Genomic DNA, 23,965 nt, shown 5'->3' on the forward strand with positions numbered 1-23,965 from the left:
TAATGGCACGTGTGGGCATTGTTAATATGCGCATTGCTAATGAGTGGTGACTGACCCGGGGTTGTGACACTTGACCTCTGCTACCAGGTCCCTTTCAGTGCTGCTCGTCCTGTAAAACTTGTTTTTGTGGACGCTGGCGCCACTTTTTCAATTAATTCACGGAACTTACCATGCACGCTTTGAGGCACACTGTTGATGGATCCTTGTTTACCTATGCGGGAATTTGCTCGGACATCAAACCCATGGTTAGCGCTGACATATATATGGTGGGAGCGATTTTGTGTGATAAGCGTGTACACACGGCAGTATATCTCCTATGCGCTCCATAGAATTCCTCATTGTTGGCGGAAAATATCACTTTCCAGCTGTCCAGCTGCCTGGACTTGGAGCCAGCATCTGCCTTCTCCCTAAGAACAATTTTTGGAAGCATTGTTGATATGTACTATACATTTGATACGCTATTGACTGTGGTTCGAACCTGTCCCTGTGCAGTTGGCCCACAGCATGTATAGTTTTTCTCTTAAATATGTAAATTTGAAAGACAAGATAAAAGTGGTGTAAGCTCTTGTGAAATATTTATTGATTATCAATAAAAGCAAACTCTGATTTGCATATGGTATTAGCAGAGAGATGGAACAAGTTATGACAGACATGGCATGTCAAATATTTCACTGCAAGATTTTTATCTTATTACTGGTCCCACCAGTAAGAATAGGCTAACTGTTTGTACCATAATAGTCCCGTACGTTCCGTGATAATTTGTATGGAGAGCTGAAAACGTACCAATCTCAAGTGTTACGATGTTACCAAGTATGCATAAATATTGATGTATTTATTGGATGGGAATATCATTGGTGGCAATGTTTTTGTTCAAGTTAGTGAATCAAATTCTAACCAGGTGTTCTTCTCTTCCATGTGCTCCCCTGTGTCTTCTTCCTGACCGCCTGCCAGGTGAGTTTGTGTTTTTATTTCAGGTGCCTTCAGGCATTTTTGTTGTTGTAGAAGCATTTATTGTTACCAAAGTATCATAATTGGCTGTGAAGACTGGTAATTAAGTAAAACTCGTGGCACGTGGTAGCTTTTATGTTAAACTATTCTGTTGTTAGTATGAATGTGTGTACTTTTGTGTATTGATCAGAAATTGATAGTTTTGAAAGGAATTTGTGGCGTTTCCCGTTCTACTTGCAGTGCGGATATTTAAATGCTGGGATGAATAGATAACTTTTTTTCTACAGTTCTTCCGACAGGAAGCTAGCTCTATTAGCAGGTCTCCTGGGGATGCTATGATATGCACTTTAACCTCTGCGCTTGTTGCGTTGTCATCGAACGTCGATTACCGCTAACAAATATGACCTGTTGCGACATTCGCACGGGGGCAAATTAGATAAACTCCCGTTCGTGTCAATTGAATTAATGAGAACGGGAATGCGGCGCGCGGCGAGGTCTCAGGCGTGCCCGGGTTGCTGCCTGACCACCTGTCCGCTCGCTTGGCTGGCTGCGGAGAAAGGGAGGGGTCAGCGGTGGGCTCACCTTTGCCCCAGGTCGCCGGACAACAGCCTGGCAATGGGAGCTCAGTGTCACACTGTATTTTACACCTACATTGTCCTGACTAGACCCGAGCCCATAAATCTGCTCATTCAGGAGGAAGAACTGGAACAAGCAAACTTTCCAAATCTGACAGCCAATTACTCTGACCGCAACACCTGCATCCTCCAATTTGAAGGGGAACTAAAAGAGCCAGGCAGATGTTTCAGATTGGAAAAATTAGATCTAAAGAGATAGGAAAAATCGTATATGTATGACATTCTTTTTATGCCTGTGTCTATTCAGAAACACAAAGTTAAAAGTTATACTCATAACTTCGAAGGCTGGCTCAATGTCTTGCCTTTTTTAATTGCATGCAAAGTGGAAAGAAAAGTTTTTTGAGTACATTGTAACAAGATATGACCACCTTATAACTACTTTGATGTCACAAGGTAACAGTTACTCAAGCAACTGAACAGATTTTGAAAACGGTCAGACCTTTCAGGTAGCATCCTCGAAAGGTAGTTTTAGGTAGCATCCACTACTTTTTGTTGATTCTATCTGAAATGTCTGACCGTTTCCAAAACCTAGTCAGTTGCTTGAGTAACTGTTACCTTGCGACATCAAAGTAATTATAACCTTGCATATTACTTGGGTGTCTGTCTAACCTTCATCAACATATTTTGATCTTGTTTTCTTGTACATGTCTCTCAGTCAGAGGACAACACATTTCCACAGATAAACGTGATGTAAAGAACATGTCATATCTCAATTATCGTTGATGCATGATAACAGTGATCATTCAGACCTGATGCATAATCTGTCACTTCTCATTTCATATCCAACATACTATATGTCATTGATATTCAGTTATTCAGGTTGGTGAAGACTTTTATATTGTATCCCAAAGTCTACAGTTTGATTTCACAGATTGCTCACGATCTAAGTCAATCGTACTTGACATGGTTGGTCAACTTAGATTCATTTCTAAATCAGTAAGCATTATCATGCCAGTGTGTCACAGAAAAAAAATTCACAATCACTGTGATGAGAGTTCCCTGGAAGAGTTTTAGATCTACTATGATACAGTTCTCGCGCATTGCGTATGTACGGTGTGAGAAATTGCTTCCCCACATCTGTCAAGTCCAGGTTTGCGACAATAGGAGTTGGGGAGTCATTTTTTATAGCCAGGTTTGTAACACGAGTGTCTGCTGAAGTACTGGGGACTGGGACTACTGAATTGTTCAATCATGAACCATTGAAGAGCCAGACTATGTACTCAGGTCTGTTCCTACTGCTAAGGTCACAGCATACCTAACCCTGGCGCCTGCACGCATTCAACGCCTGCTTACACAATTAGATTTCTTTGAAGAAAGTGCTCCAAATGTATGCGAGAATACCCCCAACCTGTCATCAAAAAGTAGAAATTATATGGGGTTAGGGGAGCTTGTTGTGAGGTCATGACTCGCATGACCTTGCCTGCTGTACCCCTGAATGGCTCTGCCCTCCAGTCTGATTGGCCATTCAAATTTATGCGAGAAATTGTTTGAAAGGTATGAGAAAGAAGCAAGCGCGCTGTTTCACTAGAGGCCCTGGCTCCCTGACCTGGATGGCCTCACCTTTTATTGGGCGCTGGCAACAATTAAATTCGCAACAATAACCTGAATTCAGATTTATGCAAGAATGTTGACTTAGGACGGCAAAAAGGAGTCGCGTGGTAGGTGCCCCTGGCAGCGGATAGGTCCCGACTTTTGACCCCCGCCATCCGATTGGCTCGTAGGGAACAATTTAAGTCAAGTATCAGTTGACCTGTATAAGTGTCGGAGACACGGACAGGAGTTGTTCGTCCTCACGTGCCTTACGGAGAGGACACGAGGCGTGCTGACCCCTCGCCGGACCCCTGACACCCCAGTCAAGGACGCCTCCTCGGGAAGTGCTAATTGAATAGTTAGTTGTGACATCCGGGGGAAGAGTAGAGGGCACAGGTTTGTTCCCACTGAACATGGCCCAGTTGGGACTGGAGAAAAGGATCCATCTGGACTCTCCGTTCTTGCAGGCTGGGTATTGTCTCTCCAAAACATCTCCCTGGGACCACTCCTTCTGTGAGTAGAGTTTGCCGCATTTCACAAATTGTAATGAAGAGATGTCTGTTTCCTTGGTAGAATGGTTGACTTCGAAAAAAGTCTGCAGATTAAGCACATTTTTCTGGGTCTCGTTCGGGCTCAATATTACTTAAAAATGTTTTGCCCACGTGGTTCAAGTACAGGTTGTACTTGCTGTTTTGGGTGCATAGCAGATATGCTCAAGGTACAATTTCGAAAAAGAGTTCTTTAACTTGATGTTATAACAAAAACTGTATGCTTGTTCTTTTGTGCCAGACATACTAGACCAAATGGATGACTGTGTTCTACTCAAATCCAGATTTGTAAACTATTCTTGAAATTATTTTTCTGGAATTATTGAGTACTGCCAGTTTTCTTTCTGAATCCAACATTTGTAAGGTCTTTGCAGCTGGAAGACTATATAACGTATACGTATTTGACTAGCTTGGTAGATTTGTCGTTTATCAGTACATCAGTAGCCTGGGAAAGAGCAGAGAAACTGATAAATCAAGCTGAACTGTAATGCGGCTGGTCATGGTACTTTGTAATCATTAGCATGGACTGAGCTCTGGGTTCCCTCCAGGTATTGTCCTGCACTGTTGGAAAAATACACGGAAAATCTGCTAAAGAAGCTCTTGTATCTGTAGATTTCAATTTTCTTCTTGTAGTTCTGAGTATTTATGCTTTCAATTACTTGAATTAGGTTTATGCTCTTTTTGAGGTAAACCATAGCCTTTTCGTCATCATGAGAATGGGACCTATAATAGGATTGTCTTTTATGGTTATTTCAACATGATCAGCACAAAGTCCACCTTTCTACTGCTAACCATGCTGAAAGGAATAGGAGTTAATACAAGGATGAACCCATAGAAGGGTATAGGGTAATGGTAATGGTAATGGTTGCTACAAATGGGAATTTTACTCATTATAATTTCATTCATGTACATATGTGCTTTCAATGTTGAATTTTCAATGAATTTGTCTTTTTAACAATATACCTCTACAACAACAGAGGAAGGACACCCATGGATAGGAGGGTCTCAAAGATGGTGCAAGCACATGTCATCATGCACATGGGTGCTGTCCCTTGTGCTGATTTGCTACTGTTTTTAGACGGGGGAAAAAGATCCATAGAAGTGTCTTTGTTCAAAACAAATTGTCAGTCATGTGTGAATTTTCCACTAATTCTTTTTGTCTGTTTGTAAGTTTTAATAGAATCATGTTCTGTGTTGCTAGTATCTAGTCATGGCAAATAAATATCAAGGAAATTTCTGTCTTTTTGGGGGCAGTGGAGCTTAGAAGGTATGAAGATGTTGTTATTCTTTTTCAAATATACATGCACTTTGCATTTGAGGATTTCTTTTTTTTAACTCAAAGCATGGGCATTAGACACAGCGATGTTTTGTTTCCATTTGGCGAAAATTATCCATGGAGTGACTTGCATGCGTTTTAGCCTGTACATAGAACAATAGAAGTGGTCCCAAGCATCATAGGCTCCTACGGAAAGTTCTATTGAATTAAACAATAGCTGACTTTCCCTTTCTCCCAAACTTGAACGCTTAACGGAGCAGCTGCACTCCTTTTCCGACATAACAAAGGGCAATGGAGCCACTCGGCATTTGTCATATTAGGTATGAAAATAAAGGGGATGCAGATCATAGGAAATCTGTTTTCAATTGGGGTCAATTGGCCTACATGTTGTAAATCCCCCTCTATTGCAGATGAGTGCATTTTGAGGTGTTCCCATGGTACGTCACCTCAATCACGCCATGAAAACGCCATTGTTGTACCGTTAGGGTACTCAGAACGCCAACACCAAAGCCTGAGAGACTTCTGGTCTCTCGATGGGAAATACGGCCGAACAATGACCAAACATCATGAATCAGTCCGTCTGGCAGTTGGAAAAGTCCTGGAGTGGTATTGTTCGGCTGATTTTATGGAAACCATTGGCTCAGTTTGTGGTGCCTTTGACACATCAGGCCTCCAATTCAGGCATAATTATAGAGCTGCATGGGAAAAGAGGGTGCGCATTACATTGTTAATTTTTCAGGGAGCGAGAGTGGACCACACTGGCTCGTAAAGCACATAGTTCTGCAGGAGACCATTCTCTGTTTTCTTTGTACTTTTTTGTAGCTACTTTGAACGTAGTTTTATCAGTGTCAAGTTTTCCTCTTGAATTTTGGAAGGTTAGACTTCTACTGTATTTTAGTCCTGCCCTTACATTGTAGCTTTGCAGCAAATGTTGCTGTCGTTCTCCCTAACCTTCAAACCTCTGGGTTTGAGGTACCCCACTCACAAATTTCTGGAGACAGTCAAAAGATAGTCAGTGTTTTCCCCCCATAGTTTTTGTGATTGCAAACAGTTTGTTTCCTATATTGAAAAGTTAATGGAAACTTTTTGGTGTCTTTTGAAATGACTACCGGTAGCTTTTGAATTGCAAAATATCTAAAACTACGTAACTGCAATTAGAATAGACAGATCATCCCTTGAAGGTTTGAAAAGTATGATTTATGAAATGAAGGCATTCTGTGTAGTAAATTTCTTGTATGTTGGCTGGGCTATTAATCACATCAGTTACACCAGTCCTGATGCTGAAAATGAATTTCTTGCTTCATTTGCATGTAGTAAAGAAATAAAGAAATATCTATTTGTAGGTGGTCTGTAGAGCTCATAAAGCCTTTTTTGATTCTTGCCTAATGAAAAAAAGCAAAACAAATCAAAGTATTATTACTAGCTATAGGCTAGTGTTAAGATAAATCAATGAACATAGAGACACAGAACTGTGATGGATCATTCTTATTAACCCAGATTTACCCTCCAAATTTGCTTGCCTGTCTATGAGATCCATACAATCCATAACCCCTTCAGTATCGCTGGTGTATGTTGTCTGTCATGTTAGCTTGCTGTGGCCTTTGTTATTAATGTTGGACTGACCTATTTTCGCAACAAGCCACTGTCCCATTTGATGTTTCCGATGCTGAATGACTACAGTATAATGATGTTTGTTAGCTTCTTTTGTCCTGAATGAATTCTCAGTAAGGCGAGTTGATTTTATGAGATTTCTCATTAATCGATGTCTGTCACTAAAGATGATTGATCTCAGCATCAAAGTGCTGACTTTTTGTGAAAAGAAAGTTTCATTAGTGATGAAGTGAAATTACTTAAATGGAATATCTCTAGTATTAAAGGAATGATTGCCAGATACAGTGCATCAGCACAGTAGTAAGCTAGACTCTACCAGTCTCCACGGGTCGCTGGGAAAATAGTAGAAATTGGCCAAATAGAGTCAACTATATGAAGGGAGTCGGCTATGAAGATAGGGTCCAATGTTGCAACCTGCGGCTGCGAATGTTATCCTCCATGGCCAAAGTCCCCCGGCAAATGTTCTCTCTATAGCCGACGCGGTTAGTCTGGTAGAGACTAGTAGTAGTAGTAGTAAGCATGGTAGTAGTCTATAGAAGATGATGCTACATGTACCTGTTGATTCGTTAGTACACATCTTTCACACCATTCCCATCATGACGGACTATCATGGAATGAATTAGGCTTATTCCAAATGGGACCTGAATTATTCTTCACCAAAAAAGGTGATGTTGAGTGACTATGTTGTCTCTATCATCACATGCAACCTTGCTACTTCAAAGAACAGAAAAAAACATTTTAGTTTTTTTTCTTTTTTTACTATGACCAAAAGTGGCTTTCCACATGTTGCATCTTTCTCATGTTGGATTTTGACATCAACACGGCAACGTGTTATTCTTGTCATGTGTTCTGATTATGTCACATGCAAAAAAAGCAAGTTACATTTTGGTCGAACAGGAAATCCTTGTGATATTTGAGAACAGTGTTACGTGTATAAAATGGGTTAAGCGTCATTATACAGTGGTAAGATATAGCTTGTAGGCTTTTAGTTTGACTTGTCACGTCAAGTCAAATAATCTGGGCTGGGATTTGTCTGCTACACATATAAGCACTTTCACTGTTCTCTTTTTGTTGTGATTATATTTAGTGGTGCGAGTGGGTCAATTCTGTGTCCATCTCCCACACCTGCCGTACGTTGGAGTGGAGGTGATTTGGCCACTATTGTTGCATCTCTCCTTAAGAATATAATGGACATAGAAGGGCGCCACGTGCTGGCAGATCATCTGTCCGAACCCTCCCACGTATGTAGGGCAAGGATGATGTCCATCTTTTGTTGAATACTAGTACTCGTTCTCCGAAGTGTTGTAAGCATGCTGAAAGTAGAGAATATGGAGGAGTTACATTTTGTAGCTGCTGGCAGCTATGATTACTTCTCTGCCACCCATAGAGACTAAAATGAAAGCTGTTCTTGTGGTCTTTACAAATAAGATATTTCTTTAACAGCAGTTTTCTTCCAATTATATTTTCTCTTTCATGGACTCATTTTTTCTGGGCTTGTTCTTTGAAACAGGATGTCTGCAATAAGGTTGTTGTTCTGGTAATCTTTGCAAATGATTTCTTATATAAGCATTTATTTTAAGAATGGTGTATACTTTTTCATTCATTGACTTTCGCTTCAGGGCTTGTTATTTGTAAAAGGATGTCTGCTGTTCTTGCAGTGTTAACAAATGATTTCTTACATGAACATTCCTTTCAATATTTGTGAATATTTTCTTCTGGGCTGGTGACATGAAATACAATATTTGCAATCAAAATTGTTCTTGTATTCTTTACAAACGATACTTTGTATTATGTTTACGAATTCTTGCCATACTTTGTACCATGTACAATTGTCATGCAATAAAGTTCTTCATGTTTATCTTATAAAAGCATCTCTTTCAATGATAATGAATAATTCCTCTTTTGGGGACTATTGCTTCTGGGCCTGTTACAGTTTTTGAAATTGTGTTTCTGTGTTTCATAATACATATATAGTGTCACAAAATTTAGGCAACATTGCCTGCACTGCAAGTCGAAACGTGAAATCAATCGAAATGTAAAAATGCTGTGGGAGAATAAAGAAGATGCCAGCCAATACTGTCAAGTGAGAAGCTAGGATGTGTTTGGTGTTTATAAGGTTTTATTTGAATGTTATTTGAATGTGGAAAAATTTGGTGTTCAAAACGCAACCTGCAATCAAGCAACTGCAGTCACAACATTCATTCATGCCACGTGCTGGACCTCGTAAGGTTTACACAACTGCATATTCATTAAAAAATGCATAACCATGTTGTGCTTCCAAAATAGAACCTAGAATGCTATGTTGTTAATGTTACAGCTAAAAAAAAAGAAAAGTGTCTATGGCCCATTTTGAGCTACTTGTAGGCCTGTCAGGAATGTGGTTCTATGATTAACCTGACCAATGGGCAGCCCTGTAGCTCAGGGGCAAAGGTGAGACCAGTGTTTGACCATCTCTGCAGGTGCATTGACCTAAAAATAAGGTGGGCCCCCCTTCTCCCCCAACTGAAAGGAATGTACAGGCGAAAAACAAACATTGACACTTGGTATCATCAAATACAAATAGGAGGTGATGGTGAGAAATGACTTGGTAGGGCCCGGCCACATGACTCTTGTATAACTGCCCTTTGCCTAGTGGTCACTCTCATGTTACTTATTAAAAGTGTACTCAGGATTCCAGTTTAAGCTGGTCACATCAAGTGCTCTGTTTGGGTGACCTTTATAACCTGAATCATTTATGTAAGCCAGGATCGTTTGAAATGAAAAAGAAGACAGAAATTAACTCGTGAGACGAGAAGCAAAAACTACAAATTTGTGGAAATCATTGACAAAGGATATTTTATGATTGCACCTGTTTTCCCGTATTGGTTATCGTTAGGATCACATAATGGTGGTAATGTAGAAAGAGTACCACCTATGTATGAGGGAGCTTCAGGAATAAGTCTCAAACATCAAGCGTGTACACGTAAAAGAACAAACGCACTTCTCAAAAAGAGTAGGGGTGACCCGGTGTGCTTGGCTAAATACGCAAGCTGTGGTGAAGCCACATTTCACTTCTAGTAGTAGTAGTAGTAGTAGTATCTAGTATTTGATTATACTGCTGCCGGGGTCCCTGACACGGGCTGGCAGCAGTCGGCTAGTAACGAAACAACATCATGCCTCTTCCTCAGTCTGAGGTCGGCCGCTTTACCAATACCTTACAACACTCCAGAAAAGGAAATGTTGAAATGCTGCCCGAAGGTATAGCCTCTACCAGGCTCCAGAGGAGACTGGAAAGAGTAGAAATTGGCCAAATAGACAGATAACATGCCAGAGGAGTTAGCTGGCCAAGGAATACAGTTCCTGAGCTGGCAAACTGTACCCCTTGGCCAGTTAACTCCTCTAGCATGTTACCTGTCTATTTGGCCAGTTTCTACTCTTTCCAGCGACCTCTGGAGCCTGGTAGAGGCTATAGCATGAAGGGTGCTCATCCCTGCCTGTGTATGGCATGAGAGGATCTGGACAGGACTCCACTGGAACAGATAATGGCCACCAGTGATGGATGACCAAAGTCATGATGGGTTACTTCTTACTTTGTGCAGGGCTAATGGTCACCTGTGTCCAGTAATGGAACCATAGCTAGTGATGGCCAGACAAATGGAGTAGTGGTCAGTTGAAGTTTAGCTTGAAAACAGACAGATCAACTATCATTGTAACTTTGAGTTAGTACTTATAAAAGGGTTCAAGTGGCGGCAGTGGCAGGATGTCCAAGGCCATTGGTAATGGATATGAATGTAAGTGCCCTTGGAACTGCAAAATACCAGGGTTCAAGCAGTCAATCGTAATGTAGAGGTTGAAACTTCGGAACAATATTTTCAAAACGGTATGCTTTCATCAGAAACCTGCCATTTTGTCATTTTCTGGCCCATTTCTGATATGAAGATGTTGTAATGGTGGTTCTTAACTGACAAAATCAAATGTTTTTCAAAATTTTTATTACAATTCTTACAAAATTGGATTCACCTTCAGGAGATACACATGGGACATGTGTGATGAATGGAATGATTAAGTTCGACATTTGATGTAGATGGCAAATGATGAAGTGACATGAGAATAAATATTGTATGTGTAATGTTGTCTAGTGTTCATCAGCAGTTGAGCCAGGTTGTTCCTGTGGCTAACACCGGACGGTTGAGCCAACAGTACTGAAAATTGTAGGTTTTATGGGAGGAATGCCCAGGAGAAAACAGCTTCCAATGTCCCTAATTTTAGATCACAAAGGGGTCAGCTGCTCCTATCTGGGTGGACCCAGCCTTGGGGGCTTCAGCCATTGTCCGAAGGAAGGGCATCTCCTTTGTTCAGGACGACGTGGCTGTCCGCGGTCCGCTCGCCTGTCAGTTCGATGATGAACGACCATTTTGAGGCCCTGTACTTTACGTGGTCCATATTCATAAGCGTACACTTACATAGGTTTGGAAAAAATGGAACCGACAGGTAGTCCTAACGTGATGGTAATATGAAGAAAGCAGTGCGGAGAGTGTTCATCATTAAAGAGGAGTTGGTTGGACTGGTCATTGTTACTTCTATCATAACAATGATGCCCATTGAAGAAGACATGCTGTTATAAAGAACCCAGATTCTTTAATTACCAAGCAATGTTGCTTGGGGCTAGGGTATTGAAGCAACTAACCACTAGAATGAGGGAAATGCCCCGAGGCGTTTTGGGAGCGAGTTTGAAAAGCAGCAATTGTTGTTTGTACTGTTCAGATATGTCGTTAGTTATTGATCATGTTCAGTACTTTTACATTGGATGTGAATAAAGTATTGATCCATACCTATAGGCTATGTAAGTCTACTCTTTTCATGAATGTGCACAGTAAGATTCCTTTTCTTCAACCCTATGATGATTTCCTTTCCATAATGTTTGTGGTGCCTGCTGCTCCAACAAAAGTTGCGATAAGGAATGTATCATTCATGGAATATAGCTAATACATCCAAAATTGTGGGTGATGTTCCTTAGCAATTCGAGGGAAAAACAGCATTGTAGGTAAGCCCGGGGAAGAGATGTTACAATGGGATAGCCCCCTCTTGCGGTTACCCGGGTTTTTATGTAGCCAGCTTGTTGTGCTGGAAGCAGTTGCTTTGTTTGAAGCCCACTGGTTGATGAGGTGGAACTTGTCTTTCAGGTCAGCTCAGGGTGAGTACAACACTGCATTTTGGTGGAGAATAGTGACTTCTGTTGGCCTGTTTTTAACCGTTTTCTTTTCTTGTTTACTCTGACCGGTACAAAGTTTGTAGTTGGGAAGGTCAAGGTAGTTGTCTTGTACATATCTAAAGGTTTCTTGTACAGTGTGGCTCATGATTGTGCTAAGGTCATAGTGTTGTTTGTCTTTGTAAAAACCCAGGACTTGTGAATCTATGAGTTGTCTGATTCTGCAAGACATGGTCAAAAATTCAAGGGATAATACTAAAGCAATACAGTTTGTCTTTAGTCTTGTTTCAGAGAATTCTTGTGGAATTATAACAGACAGGAAATAAAGAGACTTGTTTGTGATTCTGTACTCAACAATTCATTATTCATCTCGCACAGCTGAAGTCCGTTCTAACCCAGTCCATTGTATGCGCAGAGCCGATAGGTCCATGACCTCCTAGTTTGGCCTAGAAATGCCGATCGCTAGGCGGAGCTTTTGTCCCAGTGATTGTCCTGTAAACTGGAGTTTGCAGCAATGTCCTAAAAGTAGAACACACACTGTCAAGGAAAGCTTGATTATAGTTCAAGTAATCTGTCGTCCTATTCACTTGGTTTAACTCAAAGGTTGGATAAATGCCTTTGATAGTAAGAACAACGGATCCTTTAGTCACACTGTGTGCGGCAAAGTGTAAACATCAGATGCTGAGTGCATTGTATATGTCACTGTCTACACTACAGGCAGTTTTCAAAAGCTCCTGCATGTGTTTGGCCTAGAAATGCCGATCGCTAGGCGGAGCTTTTGTCTCAGTGATCGTCCTGTAAACCGGAGGTAGCAGCAACGTCCTGAAAGTAGAACACCAAGTAGAACAAGTGTCACGGAAAGCTCAATAATAATTATTGTTTGTTCTCCATCTGGAGCTCAGTCAAGTAATCTGCACATTTTTTGTGCTGTTCACTTGGTCTAACTCAACGTATTAAAGATCCTTTAGTCACACTGTGTGTGCGGCAAAGTGTAAACATCAAGAGTGCATTGTGTATGTCACTGTCCACAGGCAAGCTTCCTGTGCTCGGTCTAGGAATGCAGAACGCTAGGTGGAGCTTTTATCCCTTTCCTGCAGCAGTTGTCCCAACACACTTTGGTTTCATCCAAAGAAGACTGAATGCTAGTCTAACAATTTCAAAAAAAGATGTGCATGTCCAAATATCCTTATATTTTTATCTTTGGTGTACTAGGCAATCCTAGAAGCTGTAGCCAGTATTTGTAGTTGCTGGGGAAAATTAAAACAAACTTGAAATTCCTGTCAGCTGGAAGGAACAGATATTTTGATCTCCTTTCAGCGCTTCTGTGTCAGTTATTGATTTCCATTGTTCGTACATCTCATTTGTATAAAGTCTATATTGAAATGTTTGAGACATGTTCATAAATCGATGAAGAAAAATCCAAAAAACTTGATTCCACCAGATATTCCTATTACCAGTTGCATAAAAACTCTTCAACCATCTGGAAAGATCCATAATTTTCAAACAATGTTATGCAAGGTTTTCTATTTGAAAATTGAAGTGATCATATTATTAGTCATTTTGTGTTATACAAAATTGGATCCATGTCTTTTTTATATTCAAAGTACAAATGGCTACAGGGACTTAATGCTGTTTTCTATGTTTTGCCCTTGTTAATGAAAAATAAGAATCTGGAAAATTGATAAGTTCTTTTATTTGACTTCTACATCAGCATGATGGAATTGTTGAAACAAATTTTACCCGTCAGCAACTGTGATTTTTAATTTTTAAAGGCGACTTAATTTAACAGCTTTCACAGTCACTAGTCAACCGCTAAAATTTCAACATTGCAAATATTTGATCACCGACATTTGTGAAAGTGATGTTTGTTCCCACCATTAGAATTGAATGCTGTGAACCAATCCATCTACCCCAAAACACTAGAATTATCATCCGCGATATCAAATGGATTTACAGTATATCTTGAACCCAGTTTGAAGAAAATCTCCTTGCCCTTCTCTTCCTGATTGCACCTGTTACTAACACCTGCGCAGCTGCTAATAATCCGCCGAAAGGCGGGCTGAGCAGTATTGAAGATGATGATGATTTCTAAGAAGAGGACATTCCCTTTCTGTCGCAGAGCTAGTAATAAATTTAAGTCAGAAGTCCTTTTGTGATATATCCTAGTCCTAGATGATGTCTATTCCGAACAATACATTATGTGCGTCAGTCCATCCTTAGCTCAGCATGTTGTAATAGAGTATGTCATATTGTGAACATTTATAGCTGAATTCCAAGAATGTCCCCAGGCTTCTAGCCTAGTCAACTCTTTTGAATGACTGGTTTAGCCATGCATGTTAACAAGGTAGTGAAGGTGCTTCTGCTTTTCCATTTGGACAGGAGGCGTACATGTACATGCACACTGATCACCAAAACAGAAAATACAATGTCATGGAATTATGAATATATATACTACAATCATACTGCTTATGTACTATGTACATTAAAGCGGGTGTCTCACTGGACTAACAGCGCCTAAATGCGCCAAACTTTGTGAATTTTCGCCAATTTACCCACGCGGTCAAACTGCACACTGGTAGAATACCTCTACAAACAAAATGGCGGCACAGTTTCAGGTAAAGGTAGTCCCATAGCCTCTTTGAGGCTGTAAGGGCAGTGGGATCCACTGTGTCTAGGGCATGGAATTGAAAGGTGGAGCCCAACCCTCTTCTTCCACTGCCTTTTACCTCCCTAACTGAAGTCAGGTACTCATTTTTACGCCTTGGTGGATGGAGTGAGGAAAGTCGTGTTAAGTGCCTTTCCCCCTTGAGCACAACATTGGAGGCATGTCAGAGGATTCAAACCCAGGACCGCTAGGTTCTGGGCCAAACCGTTACGCCAACACGACGCAACCAGACCACCGCTCGCCTGGAGTCCCAGATAAGTTGTAGCACATGATTGGTGGTGTTCAACTCCTGTAAACCTGCTGGGGTCACCAGTATGTACATCGCCTTCCTCTCAGCCCAGAAGGTTCTCATTACCAAATGTGGGCCATACATGCATCATCCTCACCACTCCTGAGATTGCCTCCTTGGTAAGCACAGGATCCACCACTGCAAGCCCGGACTTACTTTGAATTGATGTTGGGAAAAAGTTACCTGGCCATTACGTTGGATCATGAACATTTTCTTGCTTTTGAGACTATAGGAGTTTTGTTGTCAATCAGTCATTACTCAACACAAATGTTTCCCTCTTCTGTGCACAAGGGATTTCTACTGCCATCTCAGCTTCCTTAGAATTGAAACACAAGAGTAGAAACAGACTCCTGGCTTCCAGGGATTGAACCCGGGCCCGCCATTCCAAAGGCCGCATGCTATAACCGTTAGGCAAAAAGGTCCGGACCAGTTAGACTGGTCAGTTAGTGGCGCTTGAACACCACTTTAACAAAATCTTATGTCCTGGCAAAAAGCATGTCAATTTTTTTGTCTGATGGCAAGTGTAAAAGAACACATTGTCAAGTTTGTTTGCTGTTTAACAAAAAAGGAAACACCAAAGAAACTGGTCCCAGAATAAATGTATTCAACATGTCAGCCTCAGAGCTTTTGGAAAGTTGTCTATGATGCTTAGGCCACAACAATTTAATTTCTTGGTTAACGGATTTTTATCTTCCCCTCAAAAAAATTTTAGAAAAAAAAAATCATGGGCCAACCTTCTGTTTAAGTGTGGGGAAAATAAAAATCTGTTACCCAAGAAATTAAATTGGTGTGGCCTTAGCTCTTCCTCTACCTTTACCTTAGTACCTTTGGGAAGATGTTACATAAAATGTTACACATTATTAAGCTTACAAGTTACATAACTGAACAAGTTTGAATAAAACATTTCCCCAGCGACCTGCTAATGCTTCATCAACCCCCAGTGCAAGTATCTATACTCGTCCCATCCTGACCAAGAAAAATGGCTTTCGTGTGGGACAAGAATGGCTGGTAAGATTGTACCTGACAGTTGTAACCCTTCTCTAGTTGGCCAAATTGGTAGGAAGTATGCTCCGATGAGGATTGGGAGCTGGGATGGATGGTGAACCTAATGCAACATAAGTATCAAAGCTGCCAGGGTTTGATATAGACTTTGGTATAATTGGAACTGCTGATATTGACAAATAGATAGTCCACAAAGGGAAGAGTGACCCTTTTCTCTGTGTACATGGTTATCAATTTTCTTCATAAGTGAGTGTTTTGTTACTTTTCTTTGCTAGGGGAAGACTTCCTTTTGGGTTTGCGTAATGAGTCCAACATGATGTCGGTAGTTCCTTGGTTGATATTTCCTTGTAGTGCACAGATATTGATTTTTGTTACATGGATTATTGTAATGAGGATTAGTTAGTGAAATATGATGAATCGTGCATAAAAAGCAGTTTATGGTTATACGATAATATTATATAATCAACTCAATAGTTAATTGCAAATACATGTACATACCCAAAGGCTAATTGCTAGTACAAATTGGACTGTCTATTCTGTGGCAGGGCTGCCTCTAGCTTTAAATTCTTTTCTGTACCACTCATTGTTTGGGAGCCCATGTTGTTGATTTCCGCTGTCAAATCTGCCATTTTATGGTCTCAAAAGATACATTTTCATCAATTTCACGTGACAAAGTTCAGATTTTTGGATGGACATGGTGAAAATTTTATCCGTCCCAACAGGCAAATTTTCTTCCCAGGTCCTGGATACAGCCCTGAATGTGACCATTTAGTGTAACAATCAATCATTATAGCAATAAGAATATGAGGTATTATGTAGTGTATGTATGTGTAATATCCTGTCATACCAAAATGATCTACATTCCACCAAGACAAGTCAGTAATAATGGCAAGGAAGTCATTGATTTATCAATGTAGGCAATAAGGTTTGTTCGGATCTAGAAGATCCGCAGTGTCAGTTCCCATCAATGGAAACACGTCACCAGAAATGCTGATAACCCTCTCCACACTGATGTTGTCAATACAGATTCTGGGCACGGATGAGTGGCAGGGAGAAGGTTGGAGTATGTAAATGAGGTCAAATTTGCATAAACATGTATGCTGTGATATTTGACTTTGCCTTGAAGTTGTGCGTACCGTGAATATCAAGTCCTTTTTGCTTCACCGCCCCTAGGAGTAAAGTACATGTTTTTGTGTGTCCGTTTCTGACAAACACGAAGGGGTGAGGTCTGCCATCCCTGATTGGCTTGTTACTAGCACTTAGATCAATGACAGAAACTTTATTTTATGGAGGACATCTTAAGACGCAACTTGTTTTCTTTCCTTGCCTACTTGTTGGAAGAAGTAGACTTTTGGCGGTAGTAAACAAGCAAAAACCAATGTGTGTTAGGATGTCAATTTGCTACATACATGTTGTTCTATTTGATAAAGAATTTACATAGATAGAGCTACATGTACACCAAAATTTGTGAATATTTCACTGAGTCAGAAAACTTTGAAAATGGGCACACCTTGTCAGAAAACATTCATTTCAAAATCATCTTTTGTTTTTCTACCTTCACATCAACGTTTGGGGTTCCATCGAAGAATGTCAGACCTCCTTGATATCAACTTTGTGTAGAAAACTGTTTTCTTGTCTTGCCTCATACTTTGCACCATGTCGGTCTTCAGGTCTGCCGGAGAGACAGAAAGTTAGAACTCCTATTGATACTTTTGTGACACCTACAAATTGACGGCCGTTTTATTGCTATTTAAGTAGCACATGTCCAGTGAATCATTGATAGAAGTCGATAGCAGCACTCTTGTGTTCTGATGTACAGGGCATCCATTTAGACATGGCCCAGTAATTACGATCAAAGTCTCCAGATGTATCATTAGTGGGCCCAGAGGAGATGGCACAGATAACACTCATGTCACACAACTCACTTTATTAAGAACCTTGGATCTGTTTGTGGGGAGACACCATAGATCAAGCAGTATTGAGGCAGGAGTAATTGCTTCTTGCTGTAATTAGGCCACAACCACTTGATGATATATCAGGGGGAAAGTGTCTAAATATGGAGTTTCATGACTGGTTGAGCACCAAGGAAGCTTGAAGGCTGCGAATGTTGTGATGTAAGGCCAAGCATTGACTTCTTGGAAAGTCCGTTGATCTGCAAAGACTAAGAGTTTGGAAAGGATAGATGGAGAAAGGTAAGAGGGAAGAAAGCTGTTACAACATTAAGAGATATGTTGTTGAGTAAAAGGAAAGGTGAAAGTTTCATCTTATTTCTTTCTTGCTTTATGAATCAAAGAAAAAAGAGTTTTGTAACTGGATAATAGCCTTGAAGAAAGAGAAACTTCAAGGACAATTTGAAAAGTGGAACTCATTAGATGGAATATTCTGTAATCAAATTTGAGCATCATACGCACATTTTTCACACAGTTGGTCACAGCTGGACCTTCATACACATAATGCACATTTGTACCTGAGAACAGAGTTGCTTTTGACCCCCTTTCCAGTACTAGTGCTACTTGATTACGAGGAGTCTACTTGCTTGTGCACCTGCGCTCAAACACACTTACCAGCCATATTGCTTGATGACCCAATAAATTCATGCAAGATCATTGAAATCCTCGCATCCTTTCAAATGGATGACGTACCTGGAAGAAAAAGACTTAGGTAAGATTTTTCCCATTCCTTGTGGATTATTCTGTAATCAAGCCGGATCATTAGCATTGATGGAACCCTGTCTGTGGTGGGGCATGTTTTAATATCCTTCCGTTGGCTGGAGAATTCAAGAACCTGTTGTTTGACATGGCATAAAAGGTGACCCCATTCCAGCGGTGTGACTCACCTGGTGTATTTATGAAGCTTTTGTTGCTTGGCTCTCTGCCCAAGGCCATGTGTCTACTGTACTGGTTCAATGGCCTTCAAGGGCTGGGCAACGACCGCCCAGATGCAAGGTTATTCAACTTCAAAGATAAGACTGAACCAATTCTTGTCTGAAATATAAGCCTCCACAATGCTGCTAATGGACTCCGTAGTCAAGTCAACATCGTAAGAACGACATGAAACTGCCCTTGGCATTGGGATAACTTGAGATCATGTTTCTATTCATATTTTTGTTTCAGAAACTCGCATATCACAATATAGAGCCAGCTATGTTCAAAAACAGAAGACAAGTATGGTCAAAGCTGCCCAAGCCCATGGGAACAGTAAAATATGATCCATATGGACAGGTGGTCACAATATAGACAGGTTGTACCAATGGGAAAAATTAAGAGATGGTCAAAAATGGTCACATTGGCCAGTCGGTCCTCATGTATAGGTTGCACAGGTTTAAGTGACTGTATAGAAGTGGTCACTTTCAACTTGAAAAGTTATTTTCTGCATGTCAAAAACACTTCAATGTTAACTTGTTCATGTACAACCTGTGTATGCTGTATAGTGTCACATGTCATCTGGTCACTGATGAATCTTGTCATAGTAAAAAAAAAAAAAAAAAAAATAGTGTGCCCTAGCAGGGTTTGAACATCCACATTCTGGATCCATGGAATTTTATCCATACAGAAAAGCAGGGTGGTCGCTTACGGCTTGCACCACAAGGATCTAAATCATCGAGATATTTTCTCCGGAAATTCGTGAGTGACTCCAAATTTCCGGTGTCGTTCTGAATTCAAAGTGACAGTGACAGAAGGCAGGCAATATTTCACTGCTGCCACAAGTATTGTGGACCGCCTCTGAATATCCATTTGATGAATACATTGCACCTGTATTATGCTAGTATTAGAGTTGATGTTGCTACAAAAGAAAGGGGTCAATAGGTGGGAGACAATTAATAATAGATAAAAAGGAAATCAGAACCCTTTGTGTGTTTTGTCCTCCACAGTTATTTCAAGGTGTCTGTGCTGTAATAATAAATGATGCGGGATGTCATGTGCTGTCTGTCCTGTTGAGAGAAAGGGGAGCCGACTTGCAAGTTCTGACATACCTGACCATTTCACACTTGGGTGATCGCCATAACACCTGTCTTGACCCATTATCTTTCTGTCCTCCTTGAAATGATTCAACAATGGATGACCCAATTCTCCTGCTTATGTCTTGTTGACTCAGATAAATGTGAATGTTTTCTGTGTCAATGCATTGTTCTCCAGGGGGTATTTGTATTTGATGCATTGCGTTGCCCCTTTATGTGTGTTATCAGTCGAAACCAAACCCATACCTTCCCCATTAAAATGGAGAAAAATGCATCAGATTTATTGATGGAAAGATCCAAAATCATTGCCTTAGGCAAAACCCTGTACCATATGGTCGACAAGCTTTCTAAATGGTTCGACCTTGGTCAATAGCTGACGCCCAATGTTGGTAGGTCATACACAGTGCCGCCTCCAGACGGCAAATGGCAAGGTTGTTTTGTAACTATAGAGATGAAACAGACCGAAATAGATTGATCCAAGTGACGCAGCACTGAAGGATGAACAAGCTTCTTGGTGTACATGTAGGATGTAACCTTTGTTAGTATAGATGTACAAGTTAAATGTCAAAAAACTGTTAAGAAGTACAAAAAAATGTTCAACAGCAATGCTGTATTATCCACACAATAAAAGAATGAATACATGTGACAAAGTTGGTGCAGTTTTTGGACTGATTTAAGTTTGTACACTAGTTTTATTTTACCTGACTCTCTAGTCACTGGAAAACTTCAAGCCAACATGTAACATCTACTAACACAAAAAGTCCACCAGGGTACATAATTCTGCCCCCCTGAAAAGATATGTCCAGACAGATCTCCAAGTATAATGCACTCCTGTATTATCTAAACTCTGCACACCTGGGGGGGTGCTGCACTAAAGATCTCTCAAACACACAGTTTTTTAAAGTGGCAAATTTATGTAACCCTGCAGATTAATGTTAATGGAGGTTAGTCTAGCAGAATTAATTGTAATAGAGAATTATGCCCTAGGCAGTGGTCTCACTTAAAATTTATCACAGGTTATTTTTAAACATTCTTTTCAAGCAAATCATGCTTAAAGTTAAACCATTCTGTCTGAAAAGCATAGGGCGACTTGCATTTCAATAGCCTTTTTCAATGAAATAAGGAACTAGATATCAGCAAAGCCCTGTTGCTGTATATTTCTTACAAGATGTTAACAAAGGTACCAACAAGTTCCAGAAACATAACCTTAAATCTTGGCAAAGGTAGTTACTGTACCTTGGTGATGGTCAACTTAAATGTCAATACAGTCAAACCTGCCCAAGGCGACCACCCGGCGGACCGAGCAAAAACGGTCGCGATGGACAGGTGGTCGCCATGAAGAGGATTCCACTCGCATGTTTCCAGGTCGAGGTTTTCAAATACAGTACGTAAATGGATGGAAAATTATGTGAATTTAGACAGCATGTCCCCCACCAGGTTCAATTCTTATTGATCCTACAAAAATTACATTTTCCGTTATCGTTGTAATAATTGTATACCGCTACATCGTGTACAAATTTTCGTCATAATTTTGACTACAAAACGATGATCTCGCAGCGCCCTCCCGCATTCACACGTTATACATAATAGTACACACACACACGCACATCATCGAAGTTTTAAGGCCTAAGACAAATCCCTAGAAAACACCTGCTGACCCCAGCCTTTTTTTGGGCGCCGACCTCTGGAGAAAAGGGTCAAAAAGTTTTCGATCTGACAACTAAAGATGAAACGGAACGGTGATTTCGTCGCGCCGCGCCGCCAAGCTCTGTACGACCGCATCGAAAGGTAATTATAAGTCAGCGCAGCAGAACGCACAGCGTCCAATAAAGGTTTGTGAGATTCATGGAAATAAAAAGAAAATAAGAATATTAATTTTCATCAATAACTAGAGTATTCGTAAATGTTCATACACAAAAGCATCGTGTTTTAGAAAGGTCAGCGGTACGCCAAATCCCCGGGCCGTGCCAAATCCAAGATGGCGTCGGGACCAAAGAGCAACATAATTTTTCTCACCCAATGTTTTGCCCGCCGCGAAGTCATTTTTCGGTGGAATTTAGTAAGACACAGACACATTTTTGTTGAAAATACAAGAAATAGATAGTAATTTCCGTGAAATCTGACTTTTTGACGCCATGCACTACGTATTTGTTTTGAAAATTGAGTTTAAACCGAACTGAGTTTGCGGTAAACTATAAGATTACGATAGGCACAACAACATTACAAACATTTGTCTTTACAATGTTTATAGGGGGAACGTTTTATTAAAACACTTCATGGAGGAATCGATGCTATAACATTGCTATTACATCTATTTTTGTCCTTGTTTTTGTCCTAAAAGTCTTGAAAACATTTCCTTGAAATCCGACAGCAAAAGGATCCGATGTCACCACACGCTTGAAAATTAGGCGACCGCCATGGACAGGCATTGTGCTCTGTGCGGTCCCAATTCGTGGCGGTCGCGGTCGCGTTGGACAGGTGGTCGCCTTGGGCAGGCAGCTTAATGCTTGTGCCTATGGGGAAAATTTTCGGGACCGAGAAAAAGCGGTCGCCATGGCCAGGTGGTCGCGTTGAAAAGGTGGTCGCCTAGGCAGGTTTGACTGTACTTGAGGTGATAGATGTGAGGGAACTTAGACTTTTGTCAAGGCTGCACAACTTTTTACAGGTTTGCTATTACTGTATTGGTGAAACTTGTTATACACTTGTTCACATTAATAGGTGCTTCTAATCAGTACATTCAGTTGCAGAATTCCAATAAAAACATAACTTTCTGAAATAACACCATATGTTCACTCCTACAAATTATGTTCCCTACTTAAAACTTCTCCCCTACATCGAAACGCAAACCTGTATTTGCTAGCAACTGCTTACTTATTTCTGGTTTTCTTTTATTTCAGGCGTGCATCATTCTGATGCTGTTGAGAGATAGTTGACAACTTTTAAAGAAGACTGTTGATTAACTTGCTTCCCTCTTGCCATGTTTACAGATGGCTACAGAGATTTGAAGAATGAGGGAAGAATCAGCATGGCAGGAAGAGACCACCTCATCTCGTCGACGCCCCGCTCTGCCATGGACAGCTTCGGCTCCAAACACGACAGCAGGAACAGCCTGAGCCTGCGGGACAGCCTGGCCGGCCTTCCCCTCACCCCGCACTCCTCTAACAGTACCTTTGACCTCTCAGGGACGCCCTTGTCCGCCAGTAATGCCTTCAGCATGTACAGCCAAGGTAGGATGGATGGATGGATGGAAGGAATGAGCTTTAGGCAGAGAAGTAGAAGAACAGCTTAAAAACCATAGAACTCTTTCAGTTCAAGAACCATAGAACTCTTCTAGAAAATACAACTGGTATAGTTATTTTTAGTAATGAATGGTTTATTATTCAATATTTACAGAAAACAAGCAACAGCCTCACAGGCAACCGTTGGTTGAAAAAAAATATTTCTGAAATAGCTCTGAAATATGAAATATGATTGGCTGTTCTTTTACTTGCTGTCAGCTTGAGATAAATGTGACTATTTTGGGAATAATGTCTGTTGTGTGATTTTGTACAAATGTACTTGAAATGAAAAAAAAGGAAAAATACTGCAGTGAAGAGAATATTAATTGCATTTAAGAGTTTGAAGTTTTTGTTTCTCAAATCTGTTCAAAATTTTAAAAACTGCCCAGCTGTCTTCTGGCTGGTTTTGCAGCCAACATATTCAGCACTTTTTGCTGTGCTGCAAAAGTTTGAATTGTTACATGTATTTGAGGAATATAAATGTATAATTAAACATCCATGCCAACAAAATTTGAATAACCTGCAAGGTAAGTGAATGAGCAATTGATGTCAATGTTATACTTGTTCAGCCTCCTCTTTTTTCAGTCTTCTTTCCCCAGGTGCTTTTCATCCTGTGCCGTGTCTTTCACTTGCTTCCCCCTGTTCCACTGTATGGGGTTTCGGCTCCTGGTCTGCTGTGTTTCGGATCTGAAGTTGCTTGTTTCTCTCAAAGGTTCATCCACATGCTGCTGTAAAGCATGTTGGCTTCCCATCTTTCCTGTTGATTTACTGCCACACAGCACACTTGCATTACAAGCACCCTTTCTTTTATATGTTCATTTTCTGTAATGCTCTTGCTTGGACATGAAATAGGCTTTCCGAGAATTTGGATAATTGTTATTTCCCTGAAAGCAGAATTTAAGTGGCCCAAGTCTGCCTGGACTATGGTCTATTCATTAAGCTTTGATGAAGTTCATAAGTTGCAAAAGACATGTCTTAAGAGAACCTCATTTAAATGGGTTTTACTTGGAAATTATGAATGATAAATAGCCAACGAA

The 23,965-nt window shown here is 40.6% G+C and overlaps 1 protein-coding gene across 3 annotated transcripts in view; it reads left to right on the plus strand.

Annotated features, from left to right (window-relative positions):
• The window catches only part of LOC136441853 (nuclear receptor subfamily 6 group A member 1-like), a 106,459-nt gene that overhangs the window by 17,135 nt on the left and 65,359 nt on the right, over positions 1-23,965 (plus strand). For 2 of the 3 annotated variants that reach the window (XM_066438382.1, XM_066438383.1), the window contains exon 2: positions 22,638-22,877. The exons of the other annotated variant lie outside the window; for it this stretch is intronic. In XM_066438382.1, coding sequence (XP_066294479.1) covers positions 22,638-22,877 — 240 coding nt within the window. The remainder of the gene's footprint in view (positions 1-22,637; positions 22,878-23,965) is intronic. 3 annotated transcript variants of the gene reach the window in all.

Source organism: Branchiostoma lanceolatum, chromosome 9 (genome assembly GCF_035083965.1).
Source record: "Branchiostoma lanceolatum isolate klBraLanc5 chromosome 9, klBraLanc5.hap2, whole genome shotgun sequence".
In the NCBI taxonomy this organism is placed as follows: Eukaryota; Metazoa; Chordata; class Leptocardii; order Amphioxiformes; family Branchiostomatidae; genus Branchiostoma; species Branchiostoma lanceolatum.